The sequence below is a fragment of the Convolutriloba macropyga genome, chromosome 4 (genome assembly GCF_964194025.1).
Source record: "Convolutriloba macropyga chromosome 4, txConMacr16.3, whole genome shotgun sequence".
NCBI lineage: Eukaryota > Metazoa > Xenacoelomorpha > Acoela > Convolutidae > Convolutriloba > Convolutriloba macropyga.
This window is the reverse complement of record NC_134471.1, coordinates 25236203-25255214: the sequence shown is the minus strand read 5'-3', so window position 1 is coordinate 25255214 and position 19012 is coordinate 25236203. Positions and strand designations below refer to the sequence as shown.

The following is a 19012-nucleotide window of genomic DNA, read 5'->3' as shown; positions in this document are numbered from 1 at the left end:
AACTTTTTAAATATATAAAGAGAACAATTGGAGATTTTCTGAAAAGATACATTATACCAAATATCACTGCTACTTCAATGAAGAAAGCCCTCGTCTGCACCCCCATTCGCAACCCAAGTAGTGCTAGCGAACCCACTGCGCAACACAAGTGAGTCTGGCACCCTGTTCGGAAATCATGTGGGCCTGATCAGGGGCGATTTCAGTCCAGAAGGTCTGATAGCCCCCGTACACGACCCAAGTTGGTCTGATCAGAGCTGACCTGAGTCGCGCACCTCAACCTGGGTGACATTCTTCGATGAGACTAACGTCTTTGATAAGTTGTTGGAGCTGATTTCTCTGTTCTGCCATCTCTTGATCTCGTCTCTTCTGTTGTTCAATCACTCTGCTCCATTGGTCCACAATCTCTTGTCTCTCTTTTATCAGTTTCTTAAAGTCCTCAGCTTCCACGTCAAGTCCTTTTAGACATAACAAATCATTTAGGTGTATCCCCCCGCGTCTTTCCTACCCCCCCCCCCGTCTTTCGTATCCCCCGTCTTTTCTATACCCCCCCCCCCAGCCTCCCCCCCTCTTTCCCATCTCCCCGCTTAGTATTCATATAGTGTACACCCCCATTACCATTCGAAAATAGAAGGGCCAACCTTGTACGGCTAAATGTATGTTTCGAGTGTGGGGGTGTTTGTGGCGGGGAATGGGAAAGACCCCATTTTTTTACGTTAAAACATGATAAAATAGTGCCAAAGTTTACGCGTAGAAGGCAAATTTATGATCCACCACTTAGCACTTGGGATCCACCACTTGCGTTCAAGAGTCTTTAACGATGTCGTATGAGGTTTAAAAACGCAAAAGATAGTTTGCGGGCAAACTTTCATGAAAAAAAGTTGAGTTTGTAATAGCTCCTGCGACTTAAATATTTCATATTTGAGGTGTTAACCAGCGTGCAATTCGTTTGTCTTAATTCGTTCTTCGTCCATTTTGGCTTTCAAATCCAACAGAGCTTGTTGAAGAGTCGCAACCTCTCGCTCTTTCTTGCCCAGCTTTGCTTCGTCCATCTGTAACCAAAACAAAATCAAGCATTTTACTAAATTATCTCAACCCTAGTTGAGAAGACCGAAAAAAAACGACGCAAGAATTGTTCGGTATGTTTGGTTTTCTACGTAAGAAATGGTCGGCATGTTCGGTTTGTTCGGTATGATCGGTTTCAAATGAAAGAAATTGTCGGTATGTTCCGTCTAGAAAGTAAGAAAGCTTCGGTATGTTCGGTTTTGCAAGATTCGGTATGTTCGGTTTGGAATGTAAGAAAGATTCGGTATGTTCGGTATTTAAACATAAGAAATCGTCGTTATGATCGGTTTTGGACGCAAGAAACTGTCGGATTTTTCCATTGGGAAAATTGCTATTTCTGTTTATAATGTAGTCAAACGTTACGATAGCGTTCTTTTTGCAGGAATTTCAAAAGTACGTCTTAAAGAAAAATTCTGGAAAAGAGTGCAAAACTCCTGAAAATTTTTCTTTAGCTCGGTGGCCAAATTAGTTATGCAAATATAAAGTTCTTGATTATTTTTGAATTTTAAAATGTAACATACTTGTTGAAAATTGATGAAAATTTTGTTAAATAATTCACTCTCACTGGGATTGGACATACTTTCTTGTAGTTTACAAGTAAGTTCTTTGACGGTTGGTTACGTTTGAAACAGAACGTGCTCACCGAATTTTCTTCCATGTTTAATCTTGGTAGGAAAACTCAAAATATGATAGTTCTTAATGTTTCTCTCAACGACCGAATCTCTCTTACGTTAAAAAACGACGATACCATGTTTAAAATTTCTTCCATGTTTATTCTTGGTAGGAAAACTCAACATATGACAGTTCTTAATGTTTCTCTCAACGATACCGAATCTCTCTTACGTTAAAAAACGACGATACCGAATCTCTCTTACGTTTAAAAACGACAATACCGAATCTCTCTTTCGTTAAAAAACGACGATACCGAATCTCTCTCACTTTAAAAAACAACAATACCGAACCTTTCTTATATTAAATACCGAACAAAAACGAAACGACAATACCGACGAAAAAATCGTAAGGGCTTTCATCGTTTTTGGCTAGAAAAAACCGACAATACCGGCATTTTCTTACGTTTAGAAACCGAAGATTTCTCAACTAGGGAAATAACGCTCATTTTTCCATGAAGTCTAAATTATAACTGCAAGAGATGACATTGTTAAAGATATCCAACCCCACGAACCACATGCTCACGGCTGCAACAAACTGGGTCTTAGAAGATATGAGAGTCTGCATGGTTTAAATCTAGTACCTTTTTAAACATTACGCCGGAAAACGTACGCTTTTGTCATAACTTGTATTATTTTCTCATATCCGCAAAACGGGTGCTTACAAAAGTCCTCAAATGACCAATGACAAATTATACGTTTTCCGGCGTAAAAGTGTACGTTTCCTCCGTAACTATTTCACTCCGTGGAGGCTACGTTAAATGTGATTGAGTTATCAAATTAGGCCGCCCTTATTACAGATCACACGATACGGGATCTCTAAGTATTCCAGTCTAACTTGATGAAAGATATTACAAATGAAAGGCAAGTCTCAAATTAAAATTATTGGGGGCTGATAGATTAAAAGTTTACACGCTTACTAATTGACAGTTGAATCGGGTTGAGCTGTTACTGCTGTAGAGAATAGCTGTTGTAAAAATGCGCGGGATTAAGTTCAACCAGCCAAAACTGTGTGAGTTATGATGTTGAAGTTGCTTTGGAAATTGAAAACTTCATTCAAGTTAGAATTTCTAGTCAGGAACTATTTTTAAAACTGAAGTTTGTCAGAAAAGAATTTTCAAAAAATTGAGAGCATTTTCTCCGCTTGAACTCGATGATGTTAGTTTCACCTTTGTTTTTTCCGTCCCGCTGTGCTGAAAACAATTTAAAAATTAACCTGAGCTCAGTTTGGGCCTACAGGTGGCGACCATACGTTCCTAATGAGACTACTCATTGTTTTTCTATGGGACGAAAATTGCAAGAGATTTAACTCTTTTTTATTCCAAGGAACAAATATCGAAACTGCAAAAAATTAAAGAGCTGAAAAAATGCGTCAAATATTTGTTTTACAGGTGCCCACAGTCCTTTTCCTTGTTTAAAAAACTACTGCAATTTGTGGTTTTGTAGGCGCTTTTATGAGAATCTATTTTTCCCCTGAAGCAATCTGCTTGTTTTTGGGTGAAAATTGTGTAAATTTTTCGCACTGCTGTCAGTTGGAAATACCGAGCATATCAAGAGCTGTTAATAATTATCGGGCCACCCACGTGAAAGCACGCATAATTGCAGTCCCTATTCTACTCGAAATGATCAAGGCTTAAGATGAGGCCAATTTATTATTTAGAAGTGGAAAGTGTTATTACTATTATTGTTGTTAGTCCAGGCGCACGAAAATTTGTTTTGTCCATAGTTAGTGATAGTGGTGTTAAATATCACATTTAAATTTGTTTGCTATATTTATTGAGTTATGCGTTCATTTCTAACAACTCGGTAGTTTTACAGAATACTCAGCCTCTACAATTAAGGTCTGAATGCTTCAAATAGCCTGAAATTTATTCTTTCGTTGCTTTATAAGTTGCTTCGGACCCACATCAGAATCTAAATTTTCTTTCCTTAAAGGTGCAATATTTTAAATGGTATCTCTTTTTTTGTTCTTTTTCTGCAATTTTGTGTTCCTAATCCTCAATCTGTAATGTGATCGATTTTGTTGCAATTAATTTTATTGGGCTTTCTTTAATCTCTGTCTAATTGATTATTTCTGTGCATGTTGTGTAAATTAGACATTGTAACCACTGACAAGACCTGTAATGGACAACAGTGATGATGAGCGGGGAAAAAGTTACGAAAAGTTATGTCACTAGATTTCACGTGAATTCAAAAATAGCCTTCGTGAGTCAAAGCGAAGGGTACTTCAAATTTGAGCAAATTCGAATTAGTGTCCATTTGTTGTTCACTCACGCGTTCAACTCTAATCGTAAAATAGAAGTTGTGAAAATGCTGATATTTATTAATACAATAAATCGATTTGCGCCTTCCTAGCCCGGGCCGAGGTTTTTACCCAAAAATACCGGGGAAAAGAGTGTAAAGAGTGTAAAAATAAAAAAATTCTCCCCCCCCCCCCTATTTCTCCGCTTAATTAAGGGTGGAAGAGTGGAATTGAAACAGTGGAATTTTAAAAATTAAGGGTGGAAATAAGAGTGTAATCTTTTATCCGTCCACCTTAATTTACACTGTCTTAAAAATAAGGGTGTAAGAGTGTAAAAATAATTGATAATTAATATAAGGGTGGAAAAAAGAGTGTAATCTATTATAATTCCACCCTTAATTACACTCTTTACAAAGAGTGTAAAAAGAGTGGACAAAAGAGTGTAATTAAAGTGTAATTTTTTAAAATTACACTCTTCCACTCTTTTCCCCGATAAATAACAGTGGAAAACGGATTACACCCTAATCCCCGCTAATTAGGGGTGGAATAGGGGTGAAACCTCGGCCCGGGAGAGCTACACTAACCCCCCCCCCCCCCCGACACACACTTGCGCACACAAACACACACACACACACACACACACACACACACATACACACACACACACACACACACACACACACACACACACACACACACACACAAATCCCCTCACCCTCCCCAACACTGACCTTGAAGTATTTGTTCACTCTGCACTTCATCTGGTCAATCAGCAGAATCCTGTCAGAGTAAGTCTCCAGTTGAGCCATGACGTCATCAGTCGTCTCTTGTGACTCCTCAGACCTCTTCTGCATCGTAGACTTGATCTGGTTCCAAAAACTGCAGATCTCCTCTGATTCCCGGATGTCATGAAGATGGTCTCTGATGGCAGCACGACATGCACTAGAAGCAAAATTTAGGTTACGTTTCTTAACGAGGAATGACAACAAGAATCACATCTGATTTGTACTTACACTCTCAGATCTGTGCTATGAATTGTACTAATAGTTGTGCTCAGACTTGTGCTAGGAAAAGTTGAAGCTATTCCGGATCTTTTCCGTTCGTGCCCCTCCAGTACGTTCTGCTCCCCCCACTTACAGAGCACGTGTCATGAAACTTTAAATCATTATGTAAAAAAAATGGCACGTGCGTCTGGGGGTGCAAATAATATGCGCCCACTAAGCTGGGGGGGGGGGGCACAAACGGAAAAGATCCGCTATTCTTTCCAGGGTCGAATTTTATGGGTAAAATAATCTATGACATGCGGTGAAAAGAAAAATTTTTACCGCATAGTTGTTCGACCCCACTTGTGGGGGGAGGAGGAGGAACTGTATACTCAAATGGGTTTTTTGTCTTTTTTTTGTTCAGAGAATTTTGGCCGATCGATATATTCATCGTAGAGAAATGTGAGTGGTATCATTAAAAAACTCGTCCAACGTAGAGTTCGGTATTTAATTTTTTTTCTGATTTTAGTGTTTTTCGAGATGTTATCGAGGTTAAAATTTTTGTGTGAACACTAGATATTTTGCATGATTCTGTTCACTTTTTTAATCAAAATAAGATTTTTTTCTATAAAAAAATTAATTGAAAATTACATTTTAAGCTAGAAAAGAAACAATCTTGTGTTTCTAACAGACGAAAGGCCATAAAAAGGGTAGTTTTTGTCCCATAGAGAAGATCACTATTTAAAAAATCGATTTCTAATTGAGAGCTGATATTTTAAAAACCATTTTATATTTTTTTATTTTTTTTTTCAAATCAGTTAGTGACTAGTTGCTTTTCAAATCCGGGTTCTGTACATGACAAACCTCATTTCCCGTCGAATGATGCTCAATGAACAAATAAATCGTTTTTAAGGAGTCGCTTATTTTTTATGGTTCCAATTTTAATAAATTTCTAGTCCTATGACATAGACTCGTTGTCTAAAAGTACAATAGTGTTCCTAAAGGTCAGTAAGCGAACCTATGTATTAGTTTGAATGGATATCTACAGACTGTTAACACTTTAAAAATAAATTTAAAAAATCTTTTTTTTGGACATTACCCGATCTTAATTTTGTTTCTCTGAACTGTAAGTCAGTCTCACTATTGAAAAGACCTACTTTCTTTCTACAGCAACCAAAATCATTTTCGTTAGCGGTTATCTTCTAACTATTGTCTTTATGATTGGATGTCACAACTTTTAACAATTTTTGTTAATATTTTTTTTGATAATTTTGGATCCTTTTGAAACGTTATAACATTATCCTTTTTTTGCCAACTCCTATTGACATAAAGAAAACTTTCAATAAATCATAGATAAAGTTTCTGGGAAAAAAATCTGGTTTTAATGGCTCCGACACTGTCTTCTCAAACTTTTCTACTTTTTTTGGTTTTTGCCTGTATTTGTTGTCGTTTTCAAAATCATAAAACTTTTTGAGATGACCTATTGGTGATTCAAAAATGTTACAAATTATAGCTTTTTCATCGAAGCATAACCTAATATAACTGATAATTTTTCTGATTCAAAAGCTATTGAAAATGGCTTTGAAACAACGGGTTTCCTCAAAAAAATTTGTGGTTTTAATATAGTTGTTCATATTTGTTGCTTTTTTGAAGTCATATTGTCATAAGAAAGTTTTTCATTGTTGTTAAAAATTCATTGAAATTAAAACAGCTTTTAAAGAGTAGTTCATTTTTTGATGGCTTCGACATATCTCTTTCCCATTTTTTTCTTTATGATCTTTTTTCATTGTTTTATTCCTTATTTAGACGTAAACAACTGAAAGGATTCAAACGCTTCTAACTGAGTTTTGAAGGTATTCAATGCAGCAAGATTATAGCGAATACCCTTAGAGTTTATGATTTTAATTATTTTCAAACGTTTTATTAATTTTTTTAGTTTTTAATGTTCTATGTTTCAACATATATCGAATTTTCATCACTGAGAGTCCCCATCTACTTCCCAGTAGATGGAATATCAAAGTGGCCAGTGACTTTACGTCGTAACTAATGTTTATTTTGTTGAACAATAAGCCTTTTAATAAAAGTTTTATTATTGGTCAATAGTTGCGTTCATTTTTCTCTTCCTTGAGCACATTTGCGTAAAAACAGAACCCAATGATTTTGAAGTGAGTCCCAAGTGCACAAACTTATTCTTTCAATTTTAATTTAACTGAAATATTTTAAATAACATTGAAATTAAAAAAACTTAATAATCAAATAACAGCAAAAAATTTTAATTGCTTTAACAATTTGTTTTTTTTCGCAAAATGTTTTTAGTTTTTTTTTTAATTTTTTTTACCCTAAGTCCCTTTCTGAGGCTTGGTCCAACAAAAGTCAGATTCTTAATTACTTCTTAGAAAATTTTGCTGAATTTTTTTGTTAAAAGCTAATGGTTTTTAAGACGTTTACAGTTATTTGGTATAAAAAACATTGGTTGATTTTGAATTTCGCCTCATTATTGCTTCGTTTTGTCAACTTTTTACCTAATCTTTTCGATAAAAAATGCTATTTGCTTTGTAGAAACAAAAAAAGTAAAATTATGTTGTTTCGATTTCTTTTGATTGTTTTTTGACGATGTTACTAGGTGCTCATAAGTTTAGATGTGGAATTTTTGCCGTAAAAAGAAGTTTTTTTCTTTTTGCTTTTTTTGTTGTTTATATTTTCTCCCCTAGTCGTAATAATGGTGTGAGATTTCGTGAGCTTTGTAATGAGGCAGTGCATTGTAAAATCTTAACCGACTAAACGTCGGAAGAATTGCTCTCGAACGACTAGTGGGAGCTCTAATCAGTTGCAGCCTGCTTCAGTCGGGGGTGGGGGGAGAGAAGGGAGGGAGGGGAGCCTATATGGGACTAAGAAGTTCAATAGAGGGCTTCAAATAACCACATTAGAGGTTGTACCACTATAAAGATTTAAAGTAAAAAATGGCACCAGTTCGGCGCACTTTTCATTTGACTTTTGGTTTTAAATTGCCGCCATAAGAATTCAGTTGCTTGAAATTGTGATTGTGAGAGAATTTTAGATTACGCGAAACCCAAAAAGTCAAGGGCGTAGAAGTCAGTCGAAAAGTCAGAAGTGTCAAGCAAAAATTTTGCATAAAAAAGACAGACACGTTTACAATAATTGCTATGAACTTCGTTCAAGAACAATTAATAATTAATTTAGTAGTTTTTGTAACAATTTCTTAAACTCAAAATCTATTTTTGGTTATATCTTGTTTTGGTTGACAGTTATGTCAAAAATGTAGATGAGCGCGGGTCGGAACATCATGTCCGAACGCACACCAACGAACCTACTTGTCTGATTATAGCGGTGAATGCGTCAAATCCGATGAAATTCCATAAGAATGACGGTATAAAAATGTTCTGAAATTTCGCAGTTTTTGTCTTTCAGTTTCTTATCGCTGAAAATCTTACACGGGCTCCTGCCTCCCTTCATTGATCCAAGTGTGAGTATAAAGTTACACCATTTGAAACGCATACGGGTGATTTGCAAGATTTATTCAAGTTAAGTCTGATCATTACCTAGGCTGCACCTGACATTACCGATTCACATAGACTTAACATTCGCAAGCAAAAATTATAAGAATTTTCAGCTCTTCTTATCTCATAACTCCAACCTCAATTGGGTATTGAGTAGTGCCTTGTGTTGTTTCTCAGTCTCGATTCCAGTCTGGTGTGTCTCTGCAATCTCCCTCTCCTCTTTCAGAGCTGTCTTCACCTCCTTCAACTGTCCTCCATCTCTCTTCATTTCTTCATCCAAATAGGAAATTTCACGTTTGATCTTGTCACTTTTGGCTAAAACACGCCAGTTTACAGCGACAGGAGTTAAAAAAAAACAATGGGATATGTTCCCCGTCCCCCGTTTCCACCGCGAAAACATTCAATGTTTTCGGCTCTGTTCTGCAGATTATGATCGCCCACGGACCAAAAAATTATGTCTTTCCCCTTATAGCCACCCAGGAAATAGTGTCGCATTAAGATAAAGCTAATGTATTAGGCGGATGGGAAGGGGAGAGGGGAGGGGGTAAACGTTATGTACCAACAAATCTTGGAGGGGGGGGGGGGGGGTGCTATAACGGGAGAGACTCTTAATAACCAAAATATGGCGGCAGTGGATATGACAATGCACAATTGCTATTTTACAACTGTATAATAGTATATGTACTAATGCTTCCTCTTATAAGCAGACTTAGAGCATTATTAATGTAAATATACCTCTCGTTAGTTTGGTCACAGGTTTATGAACAGCAAAAGTTTTATTCGTGGGAAACACTTCCATGGGAATTTTGCGCCGTACGAAATCTGTGAAATGCAATGTCACCTTTAGTTTTCTGCATGTCATCAACGATCAAGAGATTGTCCCAGTTGGGAGGAGGAGCCTGAACAAACTCAGTCCATCCCAGTTCCTCCATCACTTCATTCATGTAATACTTCTTCACACTCCCCGACCAATCACCAGCCAGAGAAGAAGACAAAGCATCCACTGACTGCAGTTCACTTTTGCTTGCGTTCGAGGTTGTTTGTAGCCCGACCAGGTCTCGAACCTCCGATGGTGCATGTTGGGATTCACCAGAGGGTCCCTGTTCAGTGTTCTATAAAGTTGGAGTTTAAATGTCGTAGTCGACCTCCACTGCAGTTAGGGTACTTACTTCAAATTTATTGCGAATGGGTGTGTGTGTGTGTGTGGGGGGGGGGTATGATTTTGATTTTATTAAACAATGCTTACCTTTGAAGACGCCATCATCGCAGTGTATCAAACTTTATCTTCAAACCCAAATAAGTCACGTGCCAAATTGAACAAGCTCAATTCGCAGAATTGATTTTAAAATCTTTTCTGCTAATTTGCCCTTCGGATTAATGAGTACTGAACTGATCAAGTGTTATCAAACTTATCCTTACTTTACCCAGATAAGTCGTAGAAAAGCATGATCAAAGGCTAAAAGATCCAGAACAGTCAACTCGAACTCGGATAGGGCCGTTCGGTTTAACAGATGCTGCAAAAAGTCTTTCCGTTTTTCTCACATACTGCGACGCATTTTTAAAATAAATATTGTAAATGGATCTACACTAATACTTTGGGGCGGGATGATTTTATCGGAACTTTTTTTATCCAAACTTGTTTTATCCAAACTTTTTTTAGTTTGACATTTGCTTCGTCCAAACGCCTTTTCAAGAAGAAGTTTCTTCCAAATTAAGATGCAATCAAAAGTGATAGTCTAATCGGAGATTTTTTTATTGTGGCACAGACGGTTGGGTACTGTTGGGTACGGTTGGCTTCAGATTACCAGTTGATAATGTCCAATTGTAGAAGCGCTGGCACAACCCGAAAATAATTATCGACTGACAGATCAGCTGTTCTTAGCATCAAACTCATCATTTGATAAAAAAAAATTATCTGATGTAATAATAAAATTTCTAGATTGGACCAAAAAAGAACAAAACAGAAGCTGAAAAGCAATAAATTTTCCTCAGATTTAGCAGCAAGCGTCAGCATCGTAACCTTAGCAGCACAATGTAATACTAAAGCAAACTTTATTTCAACAAACTTAACAAATTGATGAGTGGCAAATTTTTGCACAGTTACGGAAAATTAATTTTGGTCGAACACAATTTTGGTTTTCCAATTAGTATTCTCTAGTAGTGCAAGCCGGAGGTTGTAGTCGAACAAAAAACAAGGCTGTTTTTATTCAATGTCAGTTTGTTCATTTTGCCTCATCTAATTGCATTAGTGACTGAAAGAACCATTAAAAAACAATTTTCTGGTTAATTTTGCTCCATATGAAATTATAAGTAGACAGCAAAGTCACCTTTAGTTTTCTGCATGTCTCACCGATCAAGAGATTGTCCCAGTTGGGAGGTGGAACCTGACCAAACTCGGTCGAGCTCAGTTCTTCCATCACTCCTTTCATGTAATACGTCTTCAAATTTCCCGACCAATCACCAGCCGGAGAAAACAAAACATCCACTCACTGGAACTCACCTCGCTTGCGTTCGAGGTTGTTTGTAGCCCGGCCATGTCTCGAACCTCCGATGGTGCATGTTGGGATTCACCTGTTCAGTGTTCTATAAAGTTGGAGTTTAAATGTCGTAGTCGACCTTCACTCCAATTAGAGTACTTACTTTAAATTTATTGCGAGTGGGTAAGTGTGGGCGGAGCACTGTGGGGGGATGTAGGATATTAATTTTGTTAAACAATGCTTACCTTTGAAGACGCCATCATCGCATCGTATCAAACTTTATCTTCAAACCCAAATAAGTCAAGTACCAAATTGAACAAGCTCAATTCGCAGAAATAAATTAAAATTTCTGATATTTTTCCCTTCCAGTTATTGAGTACTGAAATGATCAAGTGTTATCAGAATTATCCTTATTTTACCCAGATAAGTTGTACAAAAGCATGATCAAAGACTAAAAGGTCCAGAACAGTCAACTCGGATAGGGTCGTTCGGTTAAGCAGATGCTGCAAGAAGTCTTTCCGTTTTTCTCACATACTGTGACCCATTTTTAAAATAAGTATTGTAAATGGATCTACACTAAAACACTCGGGCGGGATGATCTTATCCTATGCGAAAATGGATGCTATAGTTATAACCCTAGTTTTAAATTTTTAGATAATCAAATTTTTTTCAATTTGACATTTGCTTTGTCCAAACGCCTTTTCATGAAGAAGTTTCTTCCAATTTGACACGCAATCAAAAGTGATAGTCTAATCGGAGATTTTTTATTGTGGCACAGACGGTTGGGTTTTGTTGGGTACGGTTGGCTTCAGATTACCAGTTGGTACTCTCCAATTGTAGAAGCGCTGGCACAACCCAAAAATATTTCTCGACTGACAGATCAGCTGTTCTTAGCCTCAAAATCATCATTGGTTAAAAAATTATCTGATGGGAAAATAAAATTTGATATAATAGATTGGACCAAAAAAACAAAACTTAAGCTAAAAAGCTTTAAATTTTCCTCAGATTTACCAGCAAGCAAGTCAGCATTGTAACCCTGACAGCACACTGTAATAGTAAAACACAATTTATTCAAAAAATCCTTTATTTCAACAAATTTAACATATTGAAGAGTGGCAAATTTTTGCATAGTTACAGAAAATTAATTTTGGTCGAACACAATTTTGGTTTTCCAATTATTATTCTCTAGTAGTGCAAGCCGGAGGTCGTAGTTGAAGAAAAAACGAGGCTTATTTTATTCAATGTCAGTTTGTTCATTTTGCCTCATCTAATTGCATTAGTGATTGAAAGAACCATTAAAAAACCATTTTATGGTTAAACATGAAATTGAGTTGACCCAGGCCTCCATCTCCCTTGAAAATAGAGAAGGAAAAGAGCTGCAATACTGCGCACAAATTTGTTTTTTTTGCCAGTTTGGCACTGACTTTTTAAAAAACTATTTGGATCAAAGATCTCCTTTGAACTTGATAGGCAACTATGATTTATTGTCTAATATAAGATCGTTTCAAGCTGGAAGTGCAATCAATATTAGAACCCAAGATCTCCAGATTACCAGTTAGGTACTGTTCAGTTGTAGGCATACTGATACAACACAAACAAAAAAGCCAAGTCCTTTCGAGTGACAGATCAGCTACTATTAGTATCAAAAACATCGTTTTTAAAATATTACCAGATGAGGAAATGAAATATCTAGATTGGACAACAAAGGAACCAAACAAAAGCAAATAACATAAAATTTCCTGCAAATTCATCAGCAGGCATATCAGCATCAGTAACTTTAGCAGCACTCTGTAATAGTAAATTTCAAATTTTCTTTAAATAAAACATTTATTCCATCACTTTAAACAAATTGGTGAGCGGCAAATATTTGAACAGATACTTAAAATTAACTTTAGTTGAACAAAATCTTGAAGTTTTTAATGAGTATTTTCTAAAAACTTAGGCCTGAGGTGTAATAGATCAGCAAATTAGGCTGTTTTATTGCAATGTTAGTTGGTGAGTTTTGCCTCATCTAATTGCACTAGTAATTTATAGAACCCAGAGGCAACATAATTCTTGTTAACCATTTCATAACGAAATTGTGTTGCCACAAAGGCCTTCATCGCTCTTGAAATTTGGAAAGGCTAAACACTGCATTACTGGGCAAATGTTCGTTATTTTTCTCAATTTTGCTTTAGCTTCTGTCAAACTTCTAATAGATTGGTTTTTTTTAAAATTAAGACGCAAAAAAATATATCGCCTAATCGAAGATGGTATCCATGTGGCATCGCAATATCAGAACCCAAGGTCACCAGATTAACAGTTTGGCATCGTTTAAATGTTAATCTGGCCAATTAAATTTTTGGTGACAGTTCAGCTGCTCTTAGCATCACATTAAAAATTGTTAAGAAATTCATCAGGTGTGCAATTAACGTTTCTAGATTGGAACATGAAGATACCAGACTAAAGCTGAGAGTAAACCTTCATCGGGTTTATCAGCGAGCAAATTATTTTCGGAAATCTTAGCAGCACTCTATAAAATTACAGTTCAATTTTCAAAAAAAAAGTTCTTTCAGCAAATTAACCAATTTGATGTGCGGAAAATTTTTGCATAGATAGGGCAATTCCATTTCCGATGAACACAATTTCGGTTTTCTAATGAGCATTTTTTAGTAGTGCAAGCCTGACTTGCAGCAGAACAGCTAACCAGGTTGTTTTATTCAAGGTCAATTTGTGTGTTCTTTCTAATCCAATTGCATTTGTAGTTGAAAGAACCAAGCAGCAACAATTTTCTCTTTAACTAATTTTATAATAAAATTGAGTCACTAGACATGCTTACGTCTCCCTTGAATATAGGAAAGGGGCAAACACAGCAAAACTGCGCACATATTTTTTGAATTCTTTTCAGTTTGGCACCTGTTTCTTCTGAAATTTTTAGATGAGTTCCTCTAAATTTAATACGCAATAACAAATTTTTTGTCTAGTTCCAGATTGCTTCAATGTGTCACTGCAATACCAGGACTCAAGGTCTCCGAAATACCCGTTGGGTACTGCTCAAATGTTGATATGCAGACACAACACGAACAATATAGGCATTTTGTTTTCTACTGAGAGATCAGTTGCTCTTAGCATCAAATTCCCATTGGTACAATTCAACAGATATGGAAATAAAATTTCCAGATCGAAACACAAAGAAAGCATATTAAAGTTGAAAGCATTTAAATTTTTGCAAAATTATCAGCAAGCAAATCAGCACCGGTAAACTCATCACCACACTGTAGAAAACTCAAAGGAAACCATTGTTATAACTAATTAAACCAGTTGGCGAGCGGTAAATTTTTGCTTGGATATAGAAATTTAATTTTGACTGAACACAATTTCTAATGGCATTTGTAAATGAAAGAACCAAGAAGCAACAACTTTCTGGTTAACCAATTTTCAAACGAAAATGAGTTGCAACGCAGGCCCTACACTCCTCCTGAATTTAAGGAATGGCAACCAATGCAATACTGCGCACATATTTGTTGATTTTTTTCAGTTTGGGACTAGCTTGTTGCAAACTATTTAAATAGAGGAGTTCTTTTGAGTTTAATAAGAAATAACGATTTATTGTCTAATCAAAGATCATTTCGATGTGGCACTGCAATATCAGAACCCACCCAAGTTCTCCATATTACCAATTGGCTGTTGTTCAAACGTAGACATGCTGACACAACACGAACAACGCAGCCATTTTTTTCGAGTGACAGATCAGCTGCTCTTAGCATCAAATTCGTTATTTGATAAAAACAAATCATAAAATTTGGTAATTTTTGCTCATTTTTATCTGCAAGCAGGAGTCGAAATTGGAGTATGGACAATTTTTTGTAAAAACACAAGTTCTTAGTTGGACTCTCATTTCGTTTTTATTCTCCCTTAAAGGCGCTTGTTTGGTGCATTGTGCTGATTTATGCAATGCTTGCGTTTAGTTCATTTGAATAATTTAGTTCTGACTATTATCTTGCAAAATTTTTCCCATTAATCTTTGCCTCCTTCTAGAATAATGCAGCTTGAGTTTGTTCCAGAACAGACCTTTATTGCAAAAGACAGGCAAACTTAAGACCAGTAATTAGTTTTCTTAGCGGAAGCAGCTTTTTTAAGAGTGTTTTTTTATTACATCAGAGCAATGACTTGAAATTGCGTTTGATTTTTATTTAATACCCATTTTTTGTGTTGCTTCTATCCATTGCAACAGAAATGGAAAGAAATAAGGAGAAATACTCTGGTAGATAATTTTTTTTCGTGAAATGAGTTTCTGCTCAAACATCGCTTCTTGTGATCTACTGACTTAAGAAACTCTGAAACTGATTTTTTACGAAAATATATTGTCGTGGTTGATAACACGGGTCAAAGAATTCAATAAGTTGAATTTTAAATTAAATTTTGAACTGAAATAATACAAAAATTAGTTTGTATTTATAGTAATTATCAATGCGAAAATTTACAGAGAAAATTTAGATTAGCTATTTTAAGTCTCGCAATTTGGTTGTCGCTCACTAGAATAGTCCGTGCTGAGTTTTTTGGCTGTATGAAAGATGTGTTCAAGCCCTTCCTGATGATGAGGGTAGCAGGAACTGTCTTTGTCTTTTCGTTGGCCTTGAAAAGAATGGGTTCGCACAAGTCGAAATCTGCTATTGCTGGTAGTCTCACTCTGCGTCCCAGCAAGAGTTCAACTGAAGTTTTGCCCCTCGTCTTTGAAGTGTTGCGATGTGTCATCAGTGCCCTTTGCAGAAATGCTCCAAATGACACATTAAGGTTGGGATTTCACGCTTGAAGTGCCCGCTTCAATGTCTGAACTGCTCTTTCAGCTAGTCCATTAGCTCATGGATGACAGATGGGTGATTTCATTTTCTTGATCCCCATTGCTTCACATCACTGTTTAAGGCACCAATTACAAATTCAGGACCCTTATCAGATACTAAAGTTTTTGGTATTCTGAATATTTCAAAGATTTGACTAAGATATATTTTAACTGTTTCTGATGTTCGTGCTGAGTTTTCGGGCTGTATGAAAGATGTGTTCAAGCCCTTCCTGATGATGAGGGTAGCAGGAACTGTCTTTGTCTTTTCGTTGGCCTTAAAAAGAATGGGTTCGCACAAGTCGAAATCTGCTATTGCTGGTAGTCTCACTCTGCGTCCCAGCAAGAGTTCAACTGAAGTTTTGCCCCTCGTCTTTGAAGTGTTGCGATGTGTCATCAGTGCCCTTTGCGGGAATGCTCCAAATGACACATTAAGGTTTTGACTTCACGCTTGAAGTGCCCGCTTCAATGTCTGAACTGCTCTTTCAGCTAGTCCATTAGCTCTTGGATGACAGATGGGTGATTTCATTTTCTTAATTCCCAGTGATTCACACCACTGTTTAAGGCACCAATTACAAATTCAGGATCACTATCAGATACTAAAGTTTTTGGTATTCTAAATATTTCAAAGATTTGACTAAGATATATTTCAATTGTTTCTGATGTTCGTGCTGAGTTTTCGGGCTGTATGAAAGATGTGTTCAAGCCCTTCCTGATGATGAGGGTAGCAGGAACTGTCTTTGTCTTTTCGTTGGCCTTGAAAAGAATGGGTTCGCACAAGTCGAAATCTGCTATTGCTGGTAGTCTCACTCTGCGTCCCAGCAAGAGTTCAACTGAAGTTTTGCCCCTCGTCTTTGAAGTGTTGCGATGTGTCATCAGTGCCCTTTGCAGAAATGCTCCAAATGACACATTAAGGTTGGGACTTCACGCTTGAAGTGCCCGCTTCAATGTCTGAACTGCTCTTTCAGCTAGTCCATTAGCTCATGGATGACAGATGGGTGATTTCATTTTCTTGATCCCCATTGCTTCACATCACTGTTTAAGGTCACCAATTACAAATTCAGGACCATTATCAGATACTAACGTTTTTAGTATTCCAAATATTGCAGGATTTGACTAAGATATATTTTAAATGTTTCCGATGTTCTATTTCCCGTGGGGAAAGCTTCTATCCAACCAGAACCCGCGTCAACAATTACTAAGATATTGCCTTGGTCCTTAACCCCAGTCCATGTGGAGCCGTTCCCAAATGTCGGCTTCTGGCCACGTAGAGAATGTTTTTCGCAGGCTAGGTTTGTTCATTTGACAATTCTTACATTTGACAATTCTTACATGTGTTGAACGTCTTAGGTAATGCCAGGCCACCATGCTATCAATCTGACTGATGCCTCAGTTGCATTGTTCCCGGGATGTGTCTCATGCGCTTTTGCCAAAACCACCTGTCGTAGTTTGGGTGGAATGAAAGGAACAACACCTCTGAAGATGATTCCATTATGTAAAGTAAGTGCATCTTTCTGTTATTCGAATCCTTTTTCCGCTTCTGAACATTGTTTGCAATTGCCGCTTTCAATTCGTTTCATTATGTCCTCTAAGAATCTGTTTGTTCCACGTTCAGCTTTGATTTCTGCTTCGGTCATCAAATCACTCTGAGCGAAATAGATGTTATTGATTGCGAAGCACACTCGATCGTTGTCCGATTTGTCTTCGTTAAAATCCATTCTACTCAAAGCATCTTCATGTGGTATCTGCTCTCCTGGTGTGTACCTCAACTCATAGTCGAAACCCATTAGAGCTATTGCCCATCTTGTGATTCTCGCGGATGCTGTCTTCGGGATCTCCTCGTCTGGTGCAAAGAGATATTTGAGTAGTTTGTGGTTAGTCTGTAGGGTAAATCGTCTTCCAAGAAGGATTTCCTTAAGTTCTGTGACCACAAACACAATTGCCAGCGCATCCCGCTCTATGTTCAAGTAGTTTTGCTCCGATGGAGTCAATTTTCTCGATACATATACGACTGGATGTCCTTCTTGCGAAAGAACCCCGCCAATGGCTTTTTCAGAGGCTTCAGTAGTAACTTTTGCTTCTTTTAGTAGACTATATGGCTGTATTAGTGGGTTAGCACAAAATTCATTTTTTATGCCTTCGTAGACTTTTGTTGCATTTTTCCCCATGAGAAAACGCTATTCCTCATGTTATTTAAGGGTGTCATTTTTGTTGCAAAATCAGGAATCATTCTTCCGTAAAAATTAGCTAGCCCAACAAACGATTCGAGTTGTTTGTTGTTAGTTGGTGCTTTTGTAATTTTTATTTTTTCAACATGTTTGGGATCTGGTACTATTCCCACCTTTGAAATGAAGTATCTCAAAAGGCTAACGCTATCGACTGGTTTTGAGTTATATTTTTTCTCATTAATAGTAAAATTTTTCTCACGTAGTCTACTCTTGACTGCAAGCATTCTCTTGTCGAACTTCTCCTTTGTAGTTCCATACAACAATACATCGTCTTGAAAGATCACAACACCTTTGATTGCTTTGAGTATTGATTCGATGCAATTCTGGAAGATTGAAGAACAGTTTTTCAATCCCTGAGGTAGTCGGCACATCTTGAACAGTCCCTGAGATGTGTTGATTGTGCATATATCTTTTGCTTCTTCGTCAAGTTCAATTTAATAGTAGGCATCTGAGAGGTCAATTTTGCCAAAGTATGAGGCCCCATGTAGGTTGTGGAAGATCATCTCCATGTCTGGTATTGGGTAGTCCTCATCCATGACCTTGCGATTGATGTGCACTTTCAAGTCCACGCAAAGTCTCAGTTCTCCACTCTTCTTTCTCTGCCACACCACTGGAGATTCATTAGTGACTTCTCCTGGTTGTACCGGTTCAAGGATGCCTTGTCTGACCATTTGTTCAAGCTTCTCTGTGACCTTGTCTTGAATAGGTAGAGATATTTTTCTGGCTTTGCAGAACATTGGCTGTGTTCCTGGTATCAGCTTCACATAAGCTTTGTAATCCATCACAGCATGTAGGTGCTTGGCTGTGATGTTGTTAACACCGTGCTTGGGTAGAAGGTCTCTGCCAAGTAGTCCAAATTCTTTATCAGACTGCACAACTGCTAGTTGTTTTTGCGTGAGCCTGATTCCGTTCCACTCAACGTCACAAGTAAGTGATCTCAGAAGCGTTAATTGATGACCATCATAAGCTTCGAGATGTCTTATTTTACCACCCAACTGAGGTTTACCAAACTCAGTCC

General features: G+C 37.1%; 2 protein-coding genes across 5 annotated transcripts in view; one reads left to right on the top strand and one right to left on the bottom strand.

Moving 5' to 3' along the window:
* Nucleotides 1-9802, bottom strand: part of LOC142338338 (coiled-coil domain-containing protein 39-like) — a 47967-nt gene extending 38165 nt beyond the window's left edge. For all 3 annotated transcript variants that reach the window (XM_075388042.1, XM_075388045.1, XM_075388044.1), the window contains exons 1-6: nt 9720-9802; nt 9315-9585; nt 8611-8788; nt 4704-4914; nt 932-1049; nt 307-455 (exon numbers count right to left, since the gene is read on the bottom strand). In XM_075388042.1, the coding sequence (XP_075244157.1) occupies nt 307-455; nt 932-1049; nt 4704-4914; nt 8611-8788; nt 9315-9585; nt 9720-9737 (945 nt within the window). In that variant the 5' untranslated portion in view covers nt 9738-9802. The remainder of the gene's footprint in view (nt 1-306; nt 456-931; nt 1050-4703; nt 4915-8610; nt 8789-9314; nt 9586-9719) is intronic.
* Nucleotides 1-19012, top strand: part of LOC142337547 (ras-related protein ORAB-1-like) — a 555140-nt gene that overhangs the window by 167669 nt on the left and 368459 nt on the right. The gene's annotated exons all lie outside the window — the stretch shown is intronic.